The sequence below is a fragment of the Meriones unguiculatus genome, chromosome 6, assembly GCF_030254825.1.
Source record: "Meriones unguiculatus strain TT.TT164.6M chromosome 6, Bangor_MerUng_6.1, whole genome shotgun sequence".
Lineage (NCBI taxonomy): Eukaryota > Metazoa > Chordata > Mammalia > Rodentia > Muridae > Meriones > Meriones unguiculatus.
The window spans coordinates 33,201,955-33,218,641 of record NC_083354.1 but is presented as its reverse complement, the minus strand read 5'-3'; the positions used below and the strand labels follow the sequence as shown (position 1 = coordinate 33,218,641).

The 16,687-nt window shown below is 50.1% G+C and overlaps 1 protein-coding gene across 3 annotated transcripts in view; it reads right to left on the bottom strand.

Moving 5' to 3' along the window:
• Scn10a (sodium voltage-gated channel alpha subunit 10) overlaps positions 1-16,687 on the bottom strand; it is a 90,065-nt gene that overhangs the window by 17,031 nt on the left and 56,347 nt on the right. For 2 of the 3 annotated variants that reach the window (XM_060385061.1, XM_060385062.1), the window contains exons 15-19: positions 9,220-9,579; positions 7,218-7,661; positions 5,491-5,631; positions 3,481-3,604; positions 2,084-2,238 (exon numbers count right to left, since the gene is read on the bottom strand). In XM_060385061.1, the coding sequence (XP_060241044.1) occupies positions 2,084-2,238; positions 3,481-3,604; positions 5,491-5,631; positions 7,218-7,661; positions 9,220-9,579 (1,224 nt within the window). The remainder of the gene's footprint in view (positions 1-2,083; positions 2,239-3,480; positions 3,605-5,490; positions 5,632-7,217; positions 7,662-9,219; positions 9,580-16,687) is intronic. The other variant, XM_060385063.1, reaches the window with a different exon arrangement.

Below are 16,687 nucleotides of genomic sequence, written 5' to 3'. Positions count from 1 at the left end.
CTGTCAGCATCTTTGACCATCAGTCAACATCTTTGAGCATCATTCAACATCCGTCTGTCACTCACATTCTCGACAATCATTAAATACCCCTGACAACCCTTACATATCTCTGATCATCATTCAGTGTCATTCAGTACTGTTGACAATGATCTCTGATGGTCATTCAATATCTCGAGTAAGGATTCAGTGTCTCCACGGCAGCAGCGCAGAAGGCCTCAGGAGTGGCTCAGATTTGACTCCCCAAGACCCGGCTACTCAGTGTGGTTCTCGGCTGCCACTCTCAGCCTCTCCCTGCGGCTTGTTGGAAATGCAGGTTCTCAGGTTCTGTCATCAAGCTCCCAAATTGGGCCTGCATTTCTACAAGCTCTCCAGGTGTGAGGCGTGGATGTGGGCGCAGACTGAACAATCGAGAGCACAGTCCTGTAATGGCGGATGTTGTGGCTGTGAATGGGTTTGTAGAAGTGTATTTCCTGAAGAAATTTCTTGAGAAATTACAGAATGCATACATACATTCAGTTTTCTACTATTTATATACTCTATGCATCAGAAAGCTGGGAAGAGACACCTAAGTGTGTTCAAAGTGAGTTTCTCTTCAAGTGACAGGAAAATGGCTAACTTTTTCCCTTTACCTTTTTCTATAATTTCCAAGTTGTTTTTTTTTTTTTTTTCATTTTAGTTTGTCAGATGAAAATTCATGTTATTTTTTTTTAAAGCACTCAAAATAAAAGCATAAGCAAGCCTAAGTTTGGTGCATGTCTGGTCCCACAGGAAAGGAGATAGGGACTAAGGGGAAGCTGCAGGGGGCGGGGCTGGGCGAACAGCTGTTTTAGGATCTGGGTGCTCCCCTGGGAACAGGGAGGGTGGCGCTAGACTGCAGAACAGCGATGGGGATGGGGTACAGAACAAAGACGGGAGCCTTTGGGGGAAGGCTGTGGGAGAGACGGGAGCTGTGGGGTGCTGAGGGAGAGACGGGAGCTGTGGGGTGCTGAGGGAGGTGCCCACTCAGCCGAGTTGGTCTCTCTCCCTCCCTTCCCCTCTCTGCACCTGTTTCTTCCATGTGCTCGTCCTTAAGGCCGAGGCCACACACTGAACAGTTCTGGCTCTCCTCCCAGGCGGTCTGGCATTTAGTCAGCTCTCAGGCATTCAGCAGACTTTTGTTTTTAGAGAGCAAATGACACAGGACAAGCAAGCCAACGGACACAGACATGGGTAGAGACGCAGGAGAGTGGGGCTCTAGTCCTAGCTCCTACGCATGCTAGCTCAGACCCCAGCTGAGTCTTTGGTGCCAGCATTCTCATGTATGAAGCATGGCCAACTTGGGATAGAAGGTCCCTCCTGATGTCCATGTCTACTTTTTAAAATTAAGACGGGCACTCAACACTGCAGTGAGCCTGAGCTCACGGGAAGAGAACCGTCTTTCCTTGTTCTCCAGGGTTCAATTCAGCCAGTGGCCTCAGGGGTGGCTCAGATTCTACTCCCCAAGAACTGGCTCTTCAGCGTGGCTCTTGGCTGCCAATGTCAGCCTCTCCCTGCAGATTGTTGGAAATGCAGGTTCTCAGCTTCTGTCATCAAGCTTCCAAATTGGGCATGCATTTCCACAAGCTCTCCAGATGCTGATATGTGAGGACATGATGTTTGGATGTGAGATATGAAGAAGTAGCTGGCACATGATTTGTTAGGGGAAGATGGTCTTGGTCCTCAGAAAAAGGCAGTGTGTTTGGGAGGTCAGGGGTAGAAAGCCAAGGCTTTGCAGATGCCTATGGGTGAAGTTAGGTTTTGCTACTGCCTAGCTGGTGACATTGGGAGAGTCCCCTAACCATCTGAGTCTTGGTTTTTCCATCTGTAAGGAGGGAGACATGGCCTCATTGCTTGTAGCTTGTATCTAGGTTTAGAAAGCCATGTGAGGGCTGAGCTGAGCCCCGCCCATGAGGTGTGCTGGCCTAATGCTCTCCTCCCACCAGTAGCCAGGGACTTTCAGCTCAGATCTTGGGGCATCCCACTGAGGCAGCTGCAGCTCCGAGGCCCTTAGATGGAAGCCAGGCCAGCTGGAGGCCGCTGAGGTAGGGATCCCACTTTCTCTTACCAGCGCTCCGCTGCTCAGCAGGATCATGAAGATGATGAAACTCTCGAACCAGCTGTGCTCCACGATGCGGTAGCAGGTTTTGCGCAGCTGCCAGCCTGTGGCCCAAGGAAACTTACTGGTATTCACTTTGCAGCAGGGACAGTGGTGAGTGCAGCCTGGAGGGAGAGGTGGACAGGGGCCCTGCTTAGCTTTAATTGTCGACTTGACACATTGATTGCTCTTTGGGCATGTCTGCGGGGTATGTTCATGACTGTGAACTGATGTATGGGGACTCAGCCCACTGTGGGCAGCTCCATTCCCCAGGCAGATGGATGCTATAAGAAAGCTAACTGAGTATGAGCCTGTGAGCTAGCACAAACAGCATTCCTTCATGGTTTCTGCTTCAAGCTCTTGCTTGGGTTCCCTACCTCAACTTCCCTCAATGGCAACTATGACTTGGAAGTCAAACCAACCCTTTCCTCCCCCCCCCCCCATTGCTTTCAGTCATTGTGTTCTGTCATAGCACAGACAGAAGGTGAACTAGAACAGATACTGAGGGATAGTCCACAGGCATGACTGTTGCTCTGGCCTGCAGGGAAGGCACTGTGTTGGGAAAGGCACTGATGCAGGACCGGGGAAGATTCCTGTTCTGGAACATGAGAGGTGTGGTTCCCCTGCTCTTCTTCCAGTCTAGCCTGTCAGGGGCTCCGCTCACAATGGGCTTGCCGTTCCAATGCCCTCCCCAGCTTCCTTCCTTACTATAAATGAACTTAGTGGTCCCCATCCTATGCCCACATGTCCTGGAAGACTGATAAACCCTGAGACCTAAGTCCGATGGTGTCTGGGGGGCTACAGCATGACCCTTGATGGGCTGGGGAACCAACACATGGCCGGGATGGAGCCTGGGTCCAGCTTAGCGGAAGCAGAAACTCAGTGAGACGCTGCCCACAGTTCCTACCTATGTGAAGTCACCAAGGCCATGATTACCTTCATAGCAGGAAGTGCTTGTTTATTCATCCTCCACACATGTGTTTATGGAGACTGTAATGTGCCTTAACCTTTGTCAGAACGACACCAGAGATCTAAGGGAGCAGACACCCCATGGGTCTCATGGGGTCCTTTACACTCTCAACCAGTTCATGGTGATTCCATGGTAGAATCACTTTTCGCTTTTCAACTCAAGAGGGCTGGCTCACAATCTCTGGAGGTGTTCCTGAGGGGGAGGCGGGAGGAAGGTCCAGGGAGCCTGTCCTCAGGGCACAAATGGCACTTGTTCTGACACAGGTGCCCCGACTGCTGTGATGCTGTTGGTTCCCGTGGGTGACAGGCCTTGGTTCTGGGCACAGGGGTGCTTAGGCAGGTGTTGGGTGGGACCCTGGCCCTGATAAACCCTCACAAGGTGGTCCATGGCCCTGTACCTTCTGTGAAACAGTCCTCTGGCTCTTCCAGGTCGTCTGCCAGCTCAGGGATCTTCCTCAGGATCTCCTCCGGGTCGGGGCAGTCCACCGTGCTGCCTTCGGAGGAGCTGGTGTCATCCACTCCCTGCAAGGCAGAGGCTTGGGGCAGTGAACGTGGCTCTTTGAAGAACCGGGACATCTGTGCGTGGCCACTGCCTGTCTGGTGCGCTGGGATCCCTGAGAGGCAGGATAAGCCGCCTCGGGCCCAGGCTCCGAGGCCTGCTGCCTTGGCCTCCTCATGTGTTCAGGACTCAACGGCCAAGGCCGGTTCATGGATGCTCCCTGAGGAGCCCTGTGGCTTAGCCGAGCCAGGATGTAACCTCAGGGCCCTGATGGAGAGCTGGCAATGGCCCGAGACACCGTAATTACACCCATAAAGATGCTCAGCTTTCAATGCGCTTGAATATTTAATCGGAGAGCTGTGTTGTGGGGCCCTGCTGTCCTCCCGGCAGCACTGGCCTGTAATGTCTCCAGACGAATTCAATTAGGAGCAGAGCGCCTCTCATGTTGGTGAACCTGATCGCTCAGCTAATGGAGCCAAATGGTAGGGTGGGTCCCCATCTGTCACTGACAGGCCCCTCCCTGCCTGGACAGGGTCACGGCCAAGGAAACAAAAACAAAGTTAACACTCAGGAGCACAGAGTAGGGAAGGCCAGTCAGGGGTCCATAGAACAGCTTAGAAGGGACAAGACACCCACCGGCAGAATGCCACAAGCCTCACCCACCACTGAACGGCTCGAGTTCAGGGCCCCCAAACTCCATCTCTGTCCACTCTGTTATCTGAGTCTGCCACGGTCAGCCCTGCCTGGGCTCAAAGCCAGGAGCTGACATTCCTCACACTGAAGGATAAGTGTGTGTGTGGGAGAACTGTGTTTGCCTTATCTTAGCCCAGTCCAGTGGCTGTCACAGCTGCACTTGGGGCCGAGGTGTCAAGTTAAAGCTTGAGTTTCTTACAGGGGCAGGAAAAATGCTAAATACCTGGCTCCTACGTGCATGTGTGTGTGTGATTGTGTACCTGTGCATTCACACGCATTGTGGGGGAAAGCCCGAGGCTGAAGTTAGATGTCTTCCTTAGTCGCGCTTCACATTTATTTTTTGAGGCAGGGTCTCCCACTGAAATGGCGCTCACTGTCCTGGCTAGACGGGCCGGCCACTGACCACTGGGGATCCCTGTTTCTGCTCCTCCCCCGACTGCACCGGGGTTCCAAGGGAGCGGTACCAAGCCCAGCTATTTACATGGGCGCTGGGGATGCAAAGCCGAGAACTTCACCGATGATGAGCCATCTTCCTGAGGCCTAACAGGTGTTTTTTTGCACATAGCCGCTCCCCCAGGATTCTCGAGCAACAGGGCAGTTTATTTTTACCTCCTCCAGCTGAGCGCTCTCCCTGCTGGGTCTCTGGGAGGCTGTCAGTTTACCATGCACCTGTAGACAGGTCCTCTCCCCCCCCAGGCTGTTTTTGGCTAGAGAGGATGATGTGGACTAAAGAAAGAGGGGGGGCATCTCCAGGAAGACTCCCTCGCCCAGGAAACACCTCCGACTTCCATGTCGCCTCTCAACGATTACTTGACTCTCTTTGTTCACTGTCTTTTGTTCCCTTTTTTTCCCCTGGCTGTCATTTTCTGGGCACTTACTCTGTTTCAGACAGGAACTGAGCATTTGACGAGCAGCTTCTCATTTTAGCTTCCAAATAACCTTACCTAATAGCTCTGCCACATAGCTCTATAGACAAAGACAGGCTTATCGAGCAGGGGCTGGTCCTAGGCCCCACAGCCTGGGGAGCGACACTCTTCCTCCCCGCTCTCACAACCAGCTAGGGATGAGGCTTGGCAGTACAGCATGGTGTGACTCACCAGAGCCTGGCGGAGGCTTAACAAGGGGGTCCTGCAGTCGGGGTGCAGCCCTGTCCAGCCTCGTCCTCAGACAGGACCCGTGCGGCTGGCGAACCTCCCCAGGAAGCTCACATACCTACCTCGGCAGGGCCCTGAGTGGTGGCCTCACTCTTCAGTCTCTCACCCAGGTATGCAGCCAGGTCCTCAGAGGACATCACGGAGCCTGAGCTCCCAGGAGCCTGGTGGTCTTCACATGCTTGGACTTGTGGCAGCTGATCCTGCTGGTGAGAGAGGGCCCATCCGGGTCGCTGAGTCAACATCAGTGGAGCACTTCCGAATCTGAAGCGCTCCAGAGCTAAGGTCCTCAGACATGAACCTTACACGCATATGTACATGTGTGTGAAGAAAGCATGGAGGCTGTAGGTCTGTATGTAACTCCTGGCTCCATTTGCAGCTACGTGATCTTAGGGAATCTATCTAATCTTTCTGACATTCCTTTGTTCCAGCTGCAAAATCAAGAAGGTGAGATTTACTTCATTTTGTTCTTCTGGTTACTAGCCATATTAATGCTTAGATGGCACCCTGCAGGAGATCCAGCTCCGTAGACACAACCATAGCAGCCAGAACTTTGCCAGAAGTCAAACCGGCCAGGAACTAAGATCATTTGGGCACTCTTGCCCCAAGGACCCCAAAGTAACTGACCATGCCCCTGAGTGGCAGACAAGTCCCGGGAGGTGACACTCTGGCCCCGCTGTCACTCACACAGAGGAATCTAGAAAATGATAGTTGATAACAGCAGCTGCTAATATGAAGGACAGCTGGAGGGGAGGAAGGCAAAGGGAGCTGTAGATGCAGGGCATAGCTTTAGCACCGCTTTAGGTCTGGCTAGCAGTCCTGGGTGTCCCTAGGGGCCCTCGGGGATCTCTGTGCCCCTCACTGAATACAATGGATGCCCTGAGTCACCAAGGACAATAAGGGCATGTGTCAGCTTAAAGCACTAGGGACCTGTTAGGCTACTGAGAGGTGTGTATTATCGGAAGGCTTCAGGGTGCCTTAAAATCTTTGGTTCCAAAGGGAATGCCATTTCCTCCTGGCATCTCTCATCTGGAAAGTCTATAAAGGTGTCAGAGAGTAAGCAGGACCTTCCCTGTTCTGGCAAAGATGAGAGGAACCTGCTTTCTGATGACATCCTGGTACTGCTAAGGCTTTCCCTTAGCAGCTCACATAAGGGCCTGGGCTGCTGGGACAGGGCAACGGTGTGAAAGACAATGTAAAGGCAAGTTCTTTGGATGGTCTGGGCCTCGCTTGCTGCCCCTGCCCCTTTGGCCTCCTTTGGAATGTTGACCTTTTCTCCTAGGCCTTGCTCGGGTGAAGTGGTGCCTCCTCTGGGATGCTGGGCATGGCTCCAGCTTCTGTTCGGCTGCTCTGCCTAAGCCTGGCACAGCTCTGCCACCCTGATGTTGGAAAGCCTCTCTGATGGCTAATCTGCTTGGCCAGATTCTGAATCAGAATCTGGAAACACACCTCTAGGTGTGTCTTTGAGGATGAAGGCCCCCCTCCCAAGTGTGGCAGTGCTCTCTCTGCAGGCTGTGGTCCTGAGAAATGAGGATGTGAGCTGAGCTCCAGCACTCATCTCGCTCTGTTCCCTGACCGTGACCCAGTGTGACTATGTCATCCTCGCCAGGATGGACCTGACAAACCTCCAAACCACGGGAAAAAAGAGTCCTTCCCCCTTTTGAGTTGCCGTTTTCAGGTATGCTCTCACAGCGATGAGAAAACTAACTACTGCAGCCTACTTATCAAATCACTCTGCCCAAGGCCTCCCCCCACTTCCTGCTGCCCTCTGACCCCTGGAGAGGACTCTTACCTGCTCATTGGGGCTCTCTTCCTGCCAGGAGCCCTGAGAATCCTGCTCAATGTCCTCCTCGAGGTCAGATTCTCCCTCAGCAATGGGCACAGACACCCACACGTTAGGATTGGTGATGAAGTCCCCGTGGTCCTCCTTGGGACCACCAAGGGCTGGCTTTTCTGGGTTCCCCACTGCAGCATTGTGGGCATCAGTAGCAGCTTGGTTCTCAGCTTTGGTGCTGGCGAGTGGGGGTTTCATGCCCAGCTGGGGCTCCACCTTAGGCCAGCGGAGCCGGCAGCAGCTGCTGAAATAACCGGTGATGGCCTGACTGGCCTGACAGCCAAATACCTGTATCCTGGCCAGTGCCACCTGCAAGTTGTTCACCTCTCCATCATCCTCTGGGGCTGTGAGATTGTCAGCGCTGAAGGAGTTCAGCAGTAAGGCAATGAAAAGGTTGAGCACCTAAGAGAAGGCACAGGAGGGAAGATGACCCACGTGTCACTTTTCACGGGCAGTTGGGAGATGGAGAGCGGTGGGTGCTGATACTTGGCCTTCCTCCTTTTTATTCAGTGCAGGGCCCTAGCAGGTGGGATGGTGTTACCTACATCCAGGTGGCCCCAACCCCTCAGTTAAGCCTTTCTGGAAATGTCCGCACAGGCACACCCAGGGCTGTGTGTCCTAGGAGAGTCCAAATGCCACCAAGTTGACAATCAATACCGAGTGTCACATAGGCTCTCTGCATCTTCACTGGCACAATCTTTGTCACTTAGGCCCAAGATAGCCTGGGCTGTCCCTGCCCATCTGGAAGACGCACGTCTTGGCAGAATTAATACCCTGGGCACAGCCGAGGGGAGCTTGGGGCTGTCTTGGGTACCCCATCAATGTGGATGAGGCTTCTAAACACACACCTCACCAGATTATGGTCATCCTAGGGAGTAAAGAGCATCCGGAGGGATGAGGAGTGAGTGCAGGGGGTCTACCAGCAAGGGTCAGCAGAAAGCATTTGTAACCCCCAGGGGCCAGGATGGGGAAACAGACAAAGGCCTCAAGGTCTTCATGCTGTCAGCTGAGCCTCCCCCCTCTCCACCACAGACACACATGGACTCTTGGCCCCCTTTGCATAAGAAAGGGGCTCTTAGAATATCATACCTCCACAGAGACCACCAGTGACCAGGAGGCACAGACACTCACAGGCCTGGGGTGGGGAGGCACCGAGGAGTTTAGCTGGGCGCAGAAGGGGTGGCGGGATTAACTGGTTCTCCTGAGGTACACCCCACCAAAAGCTGGGAGCAGAATGAAGTAATGGATCCCCCAGGTACCATCCAGCTTGTCTCCCGCTTCAGACCCAAGTGGAGAGCATTTTTAGTCTCTTAAAGAAAATCATCTGAGCACCCCGGAGCAGGAGAGAAGCTTTCCTTTGACAATGAACAGCCACTGTTCATGAGTTCCTAGACACTGCACCAGGAAATCTGCATATGTCATGCCTGGTAATTTAATTCTGCCTGGACACCCATGAGTAAGCACTGCTTTCTTGGTTTTAAGCAAATTAGGGCTTGGGAAAGTCACTCTCTGGTCCTGAGTCACTCAGCTAGAAAAGGCTGGAAGGGGATTTTCCTGCTCTGTCTACAGGCCTGCTCCTAGCAAGCCAGGCTGCCCCTGAAGTGTACTCACGTCTCAGTGTGTGTCCACAACTTTGATAAGAGTCAAGATTGTATGTGTATCTGTATGTGTGAGAGTGTGGCGCTGGGTGCTGGAGGACAAACCCTGCTGTCACTCCTCAGAAGCAATCCACCATTTTTTTTTTTTTGAGACAGGCTCTCTCACTTGTTTGGAACTCACTAAATAGGCAAGGCTGGCTGGTTAGCAAGTCCAAGGGGCTGTCTCTGCCTCCCTGGAGATATCTCTGCCTCTCCGTTGGTATCTGGGGCCTGAACTTGGACCTTCATGCTCACTCAGCAAACCCTTTACTGACTGGCTGTTTCCCCAGCCTGTACTTCAGCCCGTGAGGGTAACCACTCACCACCAGGTTACCCAGCACCATCACGGTCAAGAAAAGGATGAGGCAGATGGATTTCTCGCTGACTTCCATGCAGACCCACATGTTCTCAATCCACTCTCCACAGAGGATGCGGAAGACGATGAGGAAGGAGTGATAGAAGTCGCACATGTGCCAGCGCAGCAGCTCGCCATCCCGCACAGCGGTGCCATCCCGCATGCACCCGTAGCCGTCCCCGAGAAGCTGCCTGCCGACCAGGGCAAAGATGAAGACGATGATGGCCAGGATGAAGGTCAGGTTGCCCAGGGCTCCCACCGAATTGCCGATGATCTTGATGAGTGTGTTCAGGGTGGGCCAGGACTTGGCCAGCTTGAAGACGCGAAGCTGTGGAAAAAGAGACCGTCTGAGGTGCTGGTTGCTGAAATCTTGACTGGAAACCAAACCTGTGGGACAAGTACCACCAAGTCACCTGGAGAGTGTGGGCCCATCAGAGGCTGCTTCCAAAATCTTTTCCTTTTCTAAATCACTCGGAGCTACGATTACCTTCCAGGGGCAGAGGCCACACGCTGGAGAGGTAGGCCTATCACCTCTACTCGCTTTCATAGCCATAGACTGGGTCCTTCCTGGACACAGAGCTGCCCTCTGACATGAGTTTAGCTGTGATTGGGACTCATGGCTAAGAGCAGCCTCACTCTTGACCCGAAGAGGGGCTAGCTCCCTTCGCTTAAGGTAAGGTCCACTGTGTCGGGCACACACTGCTTAATCTTTTTAGGGCATTTCATATCTTGAGACAGTTGACAGCATCTATTGTTGCTACTGACTCTGAAACAACAAGCATGATTTCGTGGACCCAGAATTCACACGTTTGTTGGTTGGGCAGCCAACCTCCTTGACCTACTGAAGTCTAGTCATGCCAGTTAGTCATAGTGCCTAACCGGTCTGTGGGGTGTGTGGAGAAAATGGGTGCAGCCCTTCTCTCATGGAATTAATGTTTAGGGAGTGAAACAGCATGAAGACCCAAACTTTTCATAGTAGGGAGTGGGGTCATGGCTAAACGCTTGCCAGAGAAGCACGAGGAACTAAGTTCAACTCCCAACACGCACGTAAAAACTGGGTGCAGTGGGAAGCACCCGTGATACCAGCACTAGGGAGGCAAGGCCGGCCAGCCTCGCTGAGACGCTGACTCCAGGCTCAGCTGGCTAAAACAGCAATGTCGAACTGCCATGCTCTAGATCAGCGCCTCACTCAGCCATCATCAAAGAAGCTTCCTCCTGCAGCAGATGAAACAAACACAGAGGCCCACAGCCAGATGTCCTGGAGTGAGAGACCTTGGAACTCTCAGTCAAATTCCTCCCCTTGGGGCTCAAGGAGCCCTGTGCAGGAGGAGGCAGAAAGAGTTTAAACGCCAGAGGGCAGAGATAACATCAAGAAAACAAGGCCCTCTAAATCAACATGATCAACGCTCAGATGAACTCACAGAGACTGGGGCAGCAGGCACAGGGCCTGCAGGGGTCTGCACCAGGTCCGCTGTGTGTATTATGGCCTCAGGTCAGTGTCTTTATGGGACTCCTGAGTGCGTGAATAAGTGGCTCTCTGATTCTTGTGCCTTTGCTTGGGCTCTTTTTCTTCTCTTTCTCTTGTCTAACTCCAATGTGATAGTTTTGTTTTATCTTATTATATTTTATTATTATCCCTTAGAAGCCTGCAAAAGTGGACGAAGAGAGGGAACTGGGCAGGAGATGGAATGGGGAGGGAGATAAGGGTGAGGATCAAATGTGGGGAGAACGGGGTGAGAGGTGAGAGGGCTGAGAACAAGAAGGGAAACTGGGGAGGAACATCTCTTTGTTAAGCTGGAGGCCTGGGACAGGGTAGGCTCCTGGGAGGACATGGGTGTGACTCTAGCTGAGGCTCCTAATGGGGGAGGCATGAAGAGTGAAGTGACCACTTCCTTGCCAGGCAGGACTAGTGGAAGGAAGAGAACAACAACCCACGGACAAAACCCTTGATCCAAAAATCACCCTGCCTACAAGAAGTGCAGGGATAAAGAGGGAACAGAGATGGAGGGAAAGTCCAGCCAATAATTGGCCTAGCCTGAGACCCACCCTGACACTGTTAATGATGCTGTGCTGTGTTTGCAGGCAGGAGCCTGGCTTGACTGTCCTCTGGGAGGTTCCAGAAACTCTAGAAGCTGATGGAGACAGATGCTGGGACTTGCAGCCAAGCAAGGGGTGGAGTTCTGGGACTCCTGTGGAAGTCTTAGGGGAAAGACAGAAGGACATGGAGGGGACAGGGGCTTCACAAGAAGACCAACAGAGACAACTAACCCAGTCCCATGGGGCCTTTCAGAGACTGAGACATCAACTAAGGAGCATGCATGGTTTGGACCAGGGCTTCTTGCACACATGTGGCCGATGGGTGGCTTGGTCTTCCTGTGGGTCACCTGGCGAGTGTGTGTGTGTGGGGGGGGGCGCTGTTTTTAACATGGACTCTATTGCCTGCTTTTGGATCACTCCCTCCTGACAGGGCTGCCTTGCCTGACATCAGGGGATGAGGATAGGCTCAGTCCTGATGTGACTTGATGTGCTGAGGAGGGTTGAAACGGGAGTGGGGGTGGGGAGAAGGAAAGTGGAATGAGGGGAAGGGGGACTGGGAGCGGAGGAGGGAGGGGCACCCTTGGAGTGTAAAGTAAATAAACTGAAAAAAATCTTTTTTTTTTTTTTTTTTTTTAAAGAAGCCTGTTTGTTTTCTAGCAAGAGACAGAAAGAGATCTGGATGGGAGGACACGTGGGGAGGAGTAGAGAGAGGAAGGCTGTAATCAGGGTATACTGTGAGAAAAAAATATGTTTTCAATAAAAGGAAAAAAACGCAGTAATGTGGCTAGTGATTAACAAAGACACAGGATGTTGGCCTCTGGTGGCCACAGCACACACATGTGTACATACAGTAGCCCCACATGAGCAGTAGACATGAACACACACACATTTACGCACGCACAGTCTTAAGTGTAGATCCAAATAGGCTGGGGTCTACAACAGAGCAAAAGTACCGTGCACGAAGATGCATGACATTTGAAAAGACATTTGTGTGATCCTCTCGCTTTCTAGAAAGAGATACACAGGCTCCGCTGTTGGTGACTCAGTGTGTGGAGTGGAACCCTTAGTAGGGGGCACACTCAGGCCTAGCTGCTAGGATGTGGTTCTGCTCAGAAAGCACACAGACATGAACATGAACACACACACACACACACACACACTTTTATATCTATTTCTATCTCTATCTATCATCTATCTACCTATCTATCTGTTTCTCTATATCTGTGTTGGACATTTACACTCGCCTTAATTGGCCTTCGCTAAGAAAATTCCTGGTTCCCTTAGCTGAGGTGGGAGGGTTAGAGATTACTATTAGAGTCTCCTTAGTGTGATTATTAATTGTCATTATTAATCTCTTGTAAACTTAGAAGCAAACTGTGTCTACTCCTCAATCTCGGGCATGAATTGAGTCATCTTCTATTACTTTTTGTTTTTATAAAAGACAAAATGAAAAACAACCAGGACCTGCCCACTCGCATTCCAGAAGTATTTGGGCTTGGAGTCCCCAATTCTCAAGTCAGCACAGGTGAGGGAGTGTCCACCACCTGCTGGCTCCTGCTGAGGCCTGAGCAAGCATCGAGCAGCAGCGAGGCCAGCGGTGCCTACGGCCTACGTCCATCTCCCCGCAGCCATCACCTTTGCTCCCAGCTAACTACGCCCCACAGCTTTGTCCAGCTTAGCACTGTGACCAGAGAATTTCTTCATAGACGCATGCAATCATTTATAAACAATTATTCTTGGTAGATGCTTAATATTCATCTATCATTAATATACCACTTCTTCAATTAATCTCAGAATTAATATAAAAACATCGCACTGGGGGAAACAGGCCAGAGAAAAGCAGTGGGTATTTATTTGGCTAGACATGACTTGAAGCCAATTTCTTAAAGTTTTCTCTCCTCCCTTCTGTTTCACCTTGTTGCTCTTTCCCCCATATTTCTTTCTTTCCTCCTCTCTTCTTTTCCTCTCTCCCTTTCCTCTCAGTGTCCCTGTCTCTGTCTTTCTCTGTCTCTTTGTCTCTGGGTCTCATGTAGCTGCTCTGATCTTAAACTCACTAATTATTTGAGGAAGTCTTTGAACTCTCTTATCTCCATGCCCCGGCCCCGGGGTCCCAGGTGCACACCACCACACCAGTCTTATGTGCTGCTGGGGAGCACCTGGTACTTCATGCGCGCTAAGCAAGTCCTGTTTTCCCTAATGAGGATGCTTTCCTTCTAAAACAGAGTGAAGAGCAGGACTGACCTCCACGCGGGAGGTCACCACCGGATGATGAAGCAGGTCTTGAGGTTGCAATAAATAGCAGAAGGCAGGGGCACCCCTTTGGTGTCTCTTTCTACCAAATATTGCAGAAAATGTTGGACAATAAAAATCTTAGGTCTGCCAGTAACGCGTAGATGAAGTAAGCACTTCATCCAAACAGTAAACAAATGTGAAGATTCGATTTTCTCCCCTTCAGACATAGAGGAAGGCAGCTTCCAATGTGGCTGGCAAGGTACTTGGAGTTATGCTGTAGGGTTTGATGGTTGGGTTGGAGATGGAGGCGATTTAATGCTAAATCCTTTCACAGCTACCACAGAAACCACCCACTGGGGTGGAGATACCAGGAGACAGGTGATCCCAAAACCCGTACACCCCTTGGAGCAAACTCTGCAACCAGTATCATGTATGTGATGCCACTTCACAGAGTAACGAGTGTTGCTGAAACTGATTGCACTTATTTTGATTAGTGCAGAAACTGGTTCATTGAAAAGAGATGCTGCCATTTCAAAAACACAGAGTGTGTGTTGCTGCCTTTGTGGTCATACTGAGAACTAGAAAGCTCGTAGAGAAAGGCTTGGAAAGTGTCTTCTCTGTTATTCAGTGGCAAACGTGACCGCAACAATATCAAGGCAGAGCATGAGGAGTCCCTGAGCCATCAGCACTGAGGGGTTGTGAAACCGTGGGGCCAGAAGGCCGGGGTTGGAGGCCAATGGGGAGAGTGCTTGCCTGGCGCTCTCAAAGCACGAGGCTTGATCCCCAGTGCTTCCTAAACCAGGCAAACCCACTTTCCTAGCGCTTGGGAGGCAGAGGAAGTAGGATCAGAAGTTCACGGTCGTTTCACTTGCAGAACAAACTGGAGTCTGCACCACACATGAATCCGCCTCGAAAACCAAAGCAACATGAAACATCCTGTGTTTGAGCATCAGTTTGTGATGGGCTGTGCTTGTCAAGATAGATGGTTTGGAACTATCTCACTAATTTATAAGAAAGGAAAGGAAATGGAACCCAGACATTTAGCTCCTTGACAATTTGGGAAAGCAAGCTGCTTCTTATAAGCAACAGGAGGCAATTAAAGCACATCTTTGGGTGTAGAAAACGAGTTAAGTTTTCTTAGGAAAAGAAGCATTTAAGTCAAGATCACACTAATGATGACTCATCATTTCTTTTGAAAGAGAAAGGCCTGGGCAGGAAAGGAAAGAATTGAGAATTATGACACAGAGTGAGCTAGGAGGCTGTACCACAGCACAGACCTGCAGCTAGTTACGTGTTTAAAGGAATGGTATGGCACGGTGAGCCACGAGCCCTGGGTGAGAAAAACCCAGAGTGTCCAGAACGAAGAAGCCCTGCTGCCCTGTTTTCTGTGAGTGGGAAGCAAACTCTGAAGACTGCAAGGCCATCTTCAGGAGCGAGGGCCCTGCTTCAGGAGCCCAGCGAGAGCTTTGCATTGACTGTGACTGGGGAGACACAGAACGTCAGTGGCTCCAGCTCCTGAGATGTCCAGTTCTCTGCTTACTGGTGTTCTCTTTTCAAGGAGCTTGAGGTAGGATCCAGGTCTGTGGGCATGCCATATAAGCATTCTATTGCAGAGTATAGCCTCAAAAAAAAAAAAAAAAAAAAAAAAAAAGGATGTAAATGATATGATTATAAGTTGGAAACAGATAAATAATAAGTTTGTTGACCTGGGAGAAAATAAAGATTTTAGCCAACATTTGATTTGACTAAGCTAACTACTGATGCTATAATTTCTGCATTAACTACTCAAAGAAGAAAAGCAGGGCACCTACTCTCTAAATCAGCAGAGGGCAGGCACAATTAAAAGAAAGGTAGGGAAAGGGAGGAGAAGAGGGAGGAGAGCTGGGAGAAAGGATAGAGATAGATCAAGTTCAGGAGCAATGCCCAAATATGTCAGTATTTACACTGGCATGTGGACTAAGTGCTCTGGCTAAAGATAAAGACTGGATTTTTAGAGCTTAGCAAGGGCTCCAAACCTGGCCATACGTGGTTTGCAAGAGGCACACAAAAGCTGTAAGTAGAAGCATGTATACAAACACATTGGGCAAACTCTAAACCAGAAGAAAGCAGGCTCTTTAATTACCTCCCAAACAAACGGGCTTAAAGAAAAGTATAATCATTTCTAAAAGACAAAGCTTATTCTTAATAATAAAAGTTTGACTTTACCAGGAAGGTATAAAACTTAAAATATGTGTGCACTTGATAATCCATACTCAAGACAGACCCACGCAAGCGACAGATACACTGCAATCATAGCAGAGGTATTTTTAAGCACCGCTTTCTCAGTAATTGCTATAACAAGCAGTAGACAACAATAAGCCAGGATATAAAATGCAGCATGTCATAAAGTCTCTCTACCGCAGCCCAGAGGCAGAGCAGACACCCACAAGTGCAGCAGACAAAGCCTAGTTAAGTGTGTAGGAATATTTCCAATACACAGGGCCAAGGATAAAATGCAAAGTCTTAAAATCCATAATGTTATAGGCTTTAATACAACAGAGCTAGAACCCAATGACACAACTAGAGATTTCACACATGTTTTGAAATGAAGAACCGTGCTTCTAATTAACCTTTGAGCCCAAGGATGAATCAAAGTTGAAATTAGGAAATATTTAGAATCAAACAAGGTAAATTTGACAGATTAAAGTAGTTCTTAGAAGGAAATAGAGGTCTTCCATGAATATATAAGAAAAATAGACTGAAAATTGTATGTTAAGAAGTTAGAAAAGAACAAAATATGTAGGATGGAGAATGTAATTAAGATAAGATGAACGATTAATTGAAATCGGAAAACATCAATGATGCAGAGAGGATCAACAAGCTACAAGCTGGTTCTTTGAAGAAGCTAATTAAATTGATGGCTCTTGACAAGACCAATGAGAAATGAGGAGAGCAAACACCAGTCAGCATTAGTAAGAAAGGGACGGCGCAAACACGGTTCACATGGATCCTTAACAAAGAAGAAAAAGGTGTCCATAGCTTCAACGTGCTAACACTGACCATCTAACTCAAAGACAAAACAACTTACTAAAACTGGCTTGCAAAACAAACCCAAGTCACTTCAGAACAGCAGGGAAATCAGAGCACTAAGGAAAGCCTCGACCTCACAGGTGGCCTCCGAGGAGTTC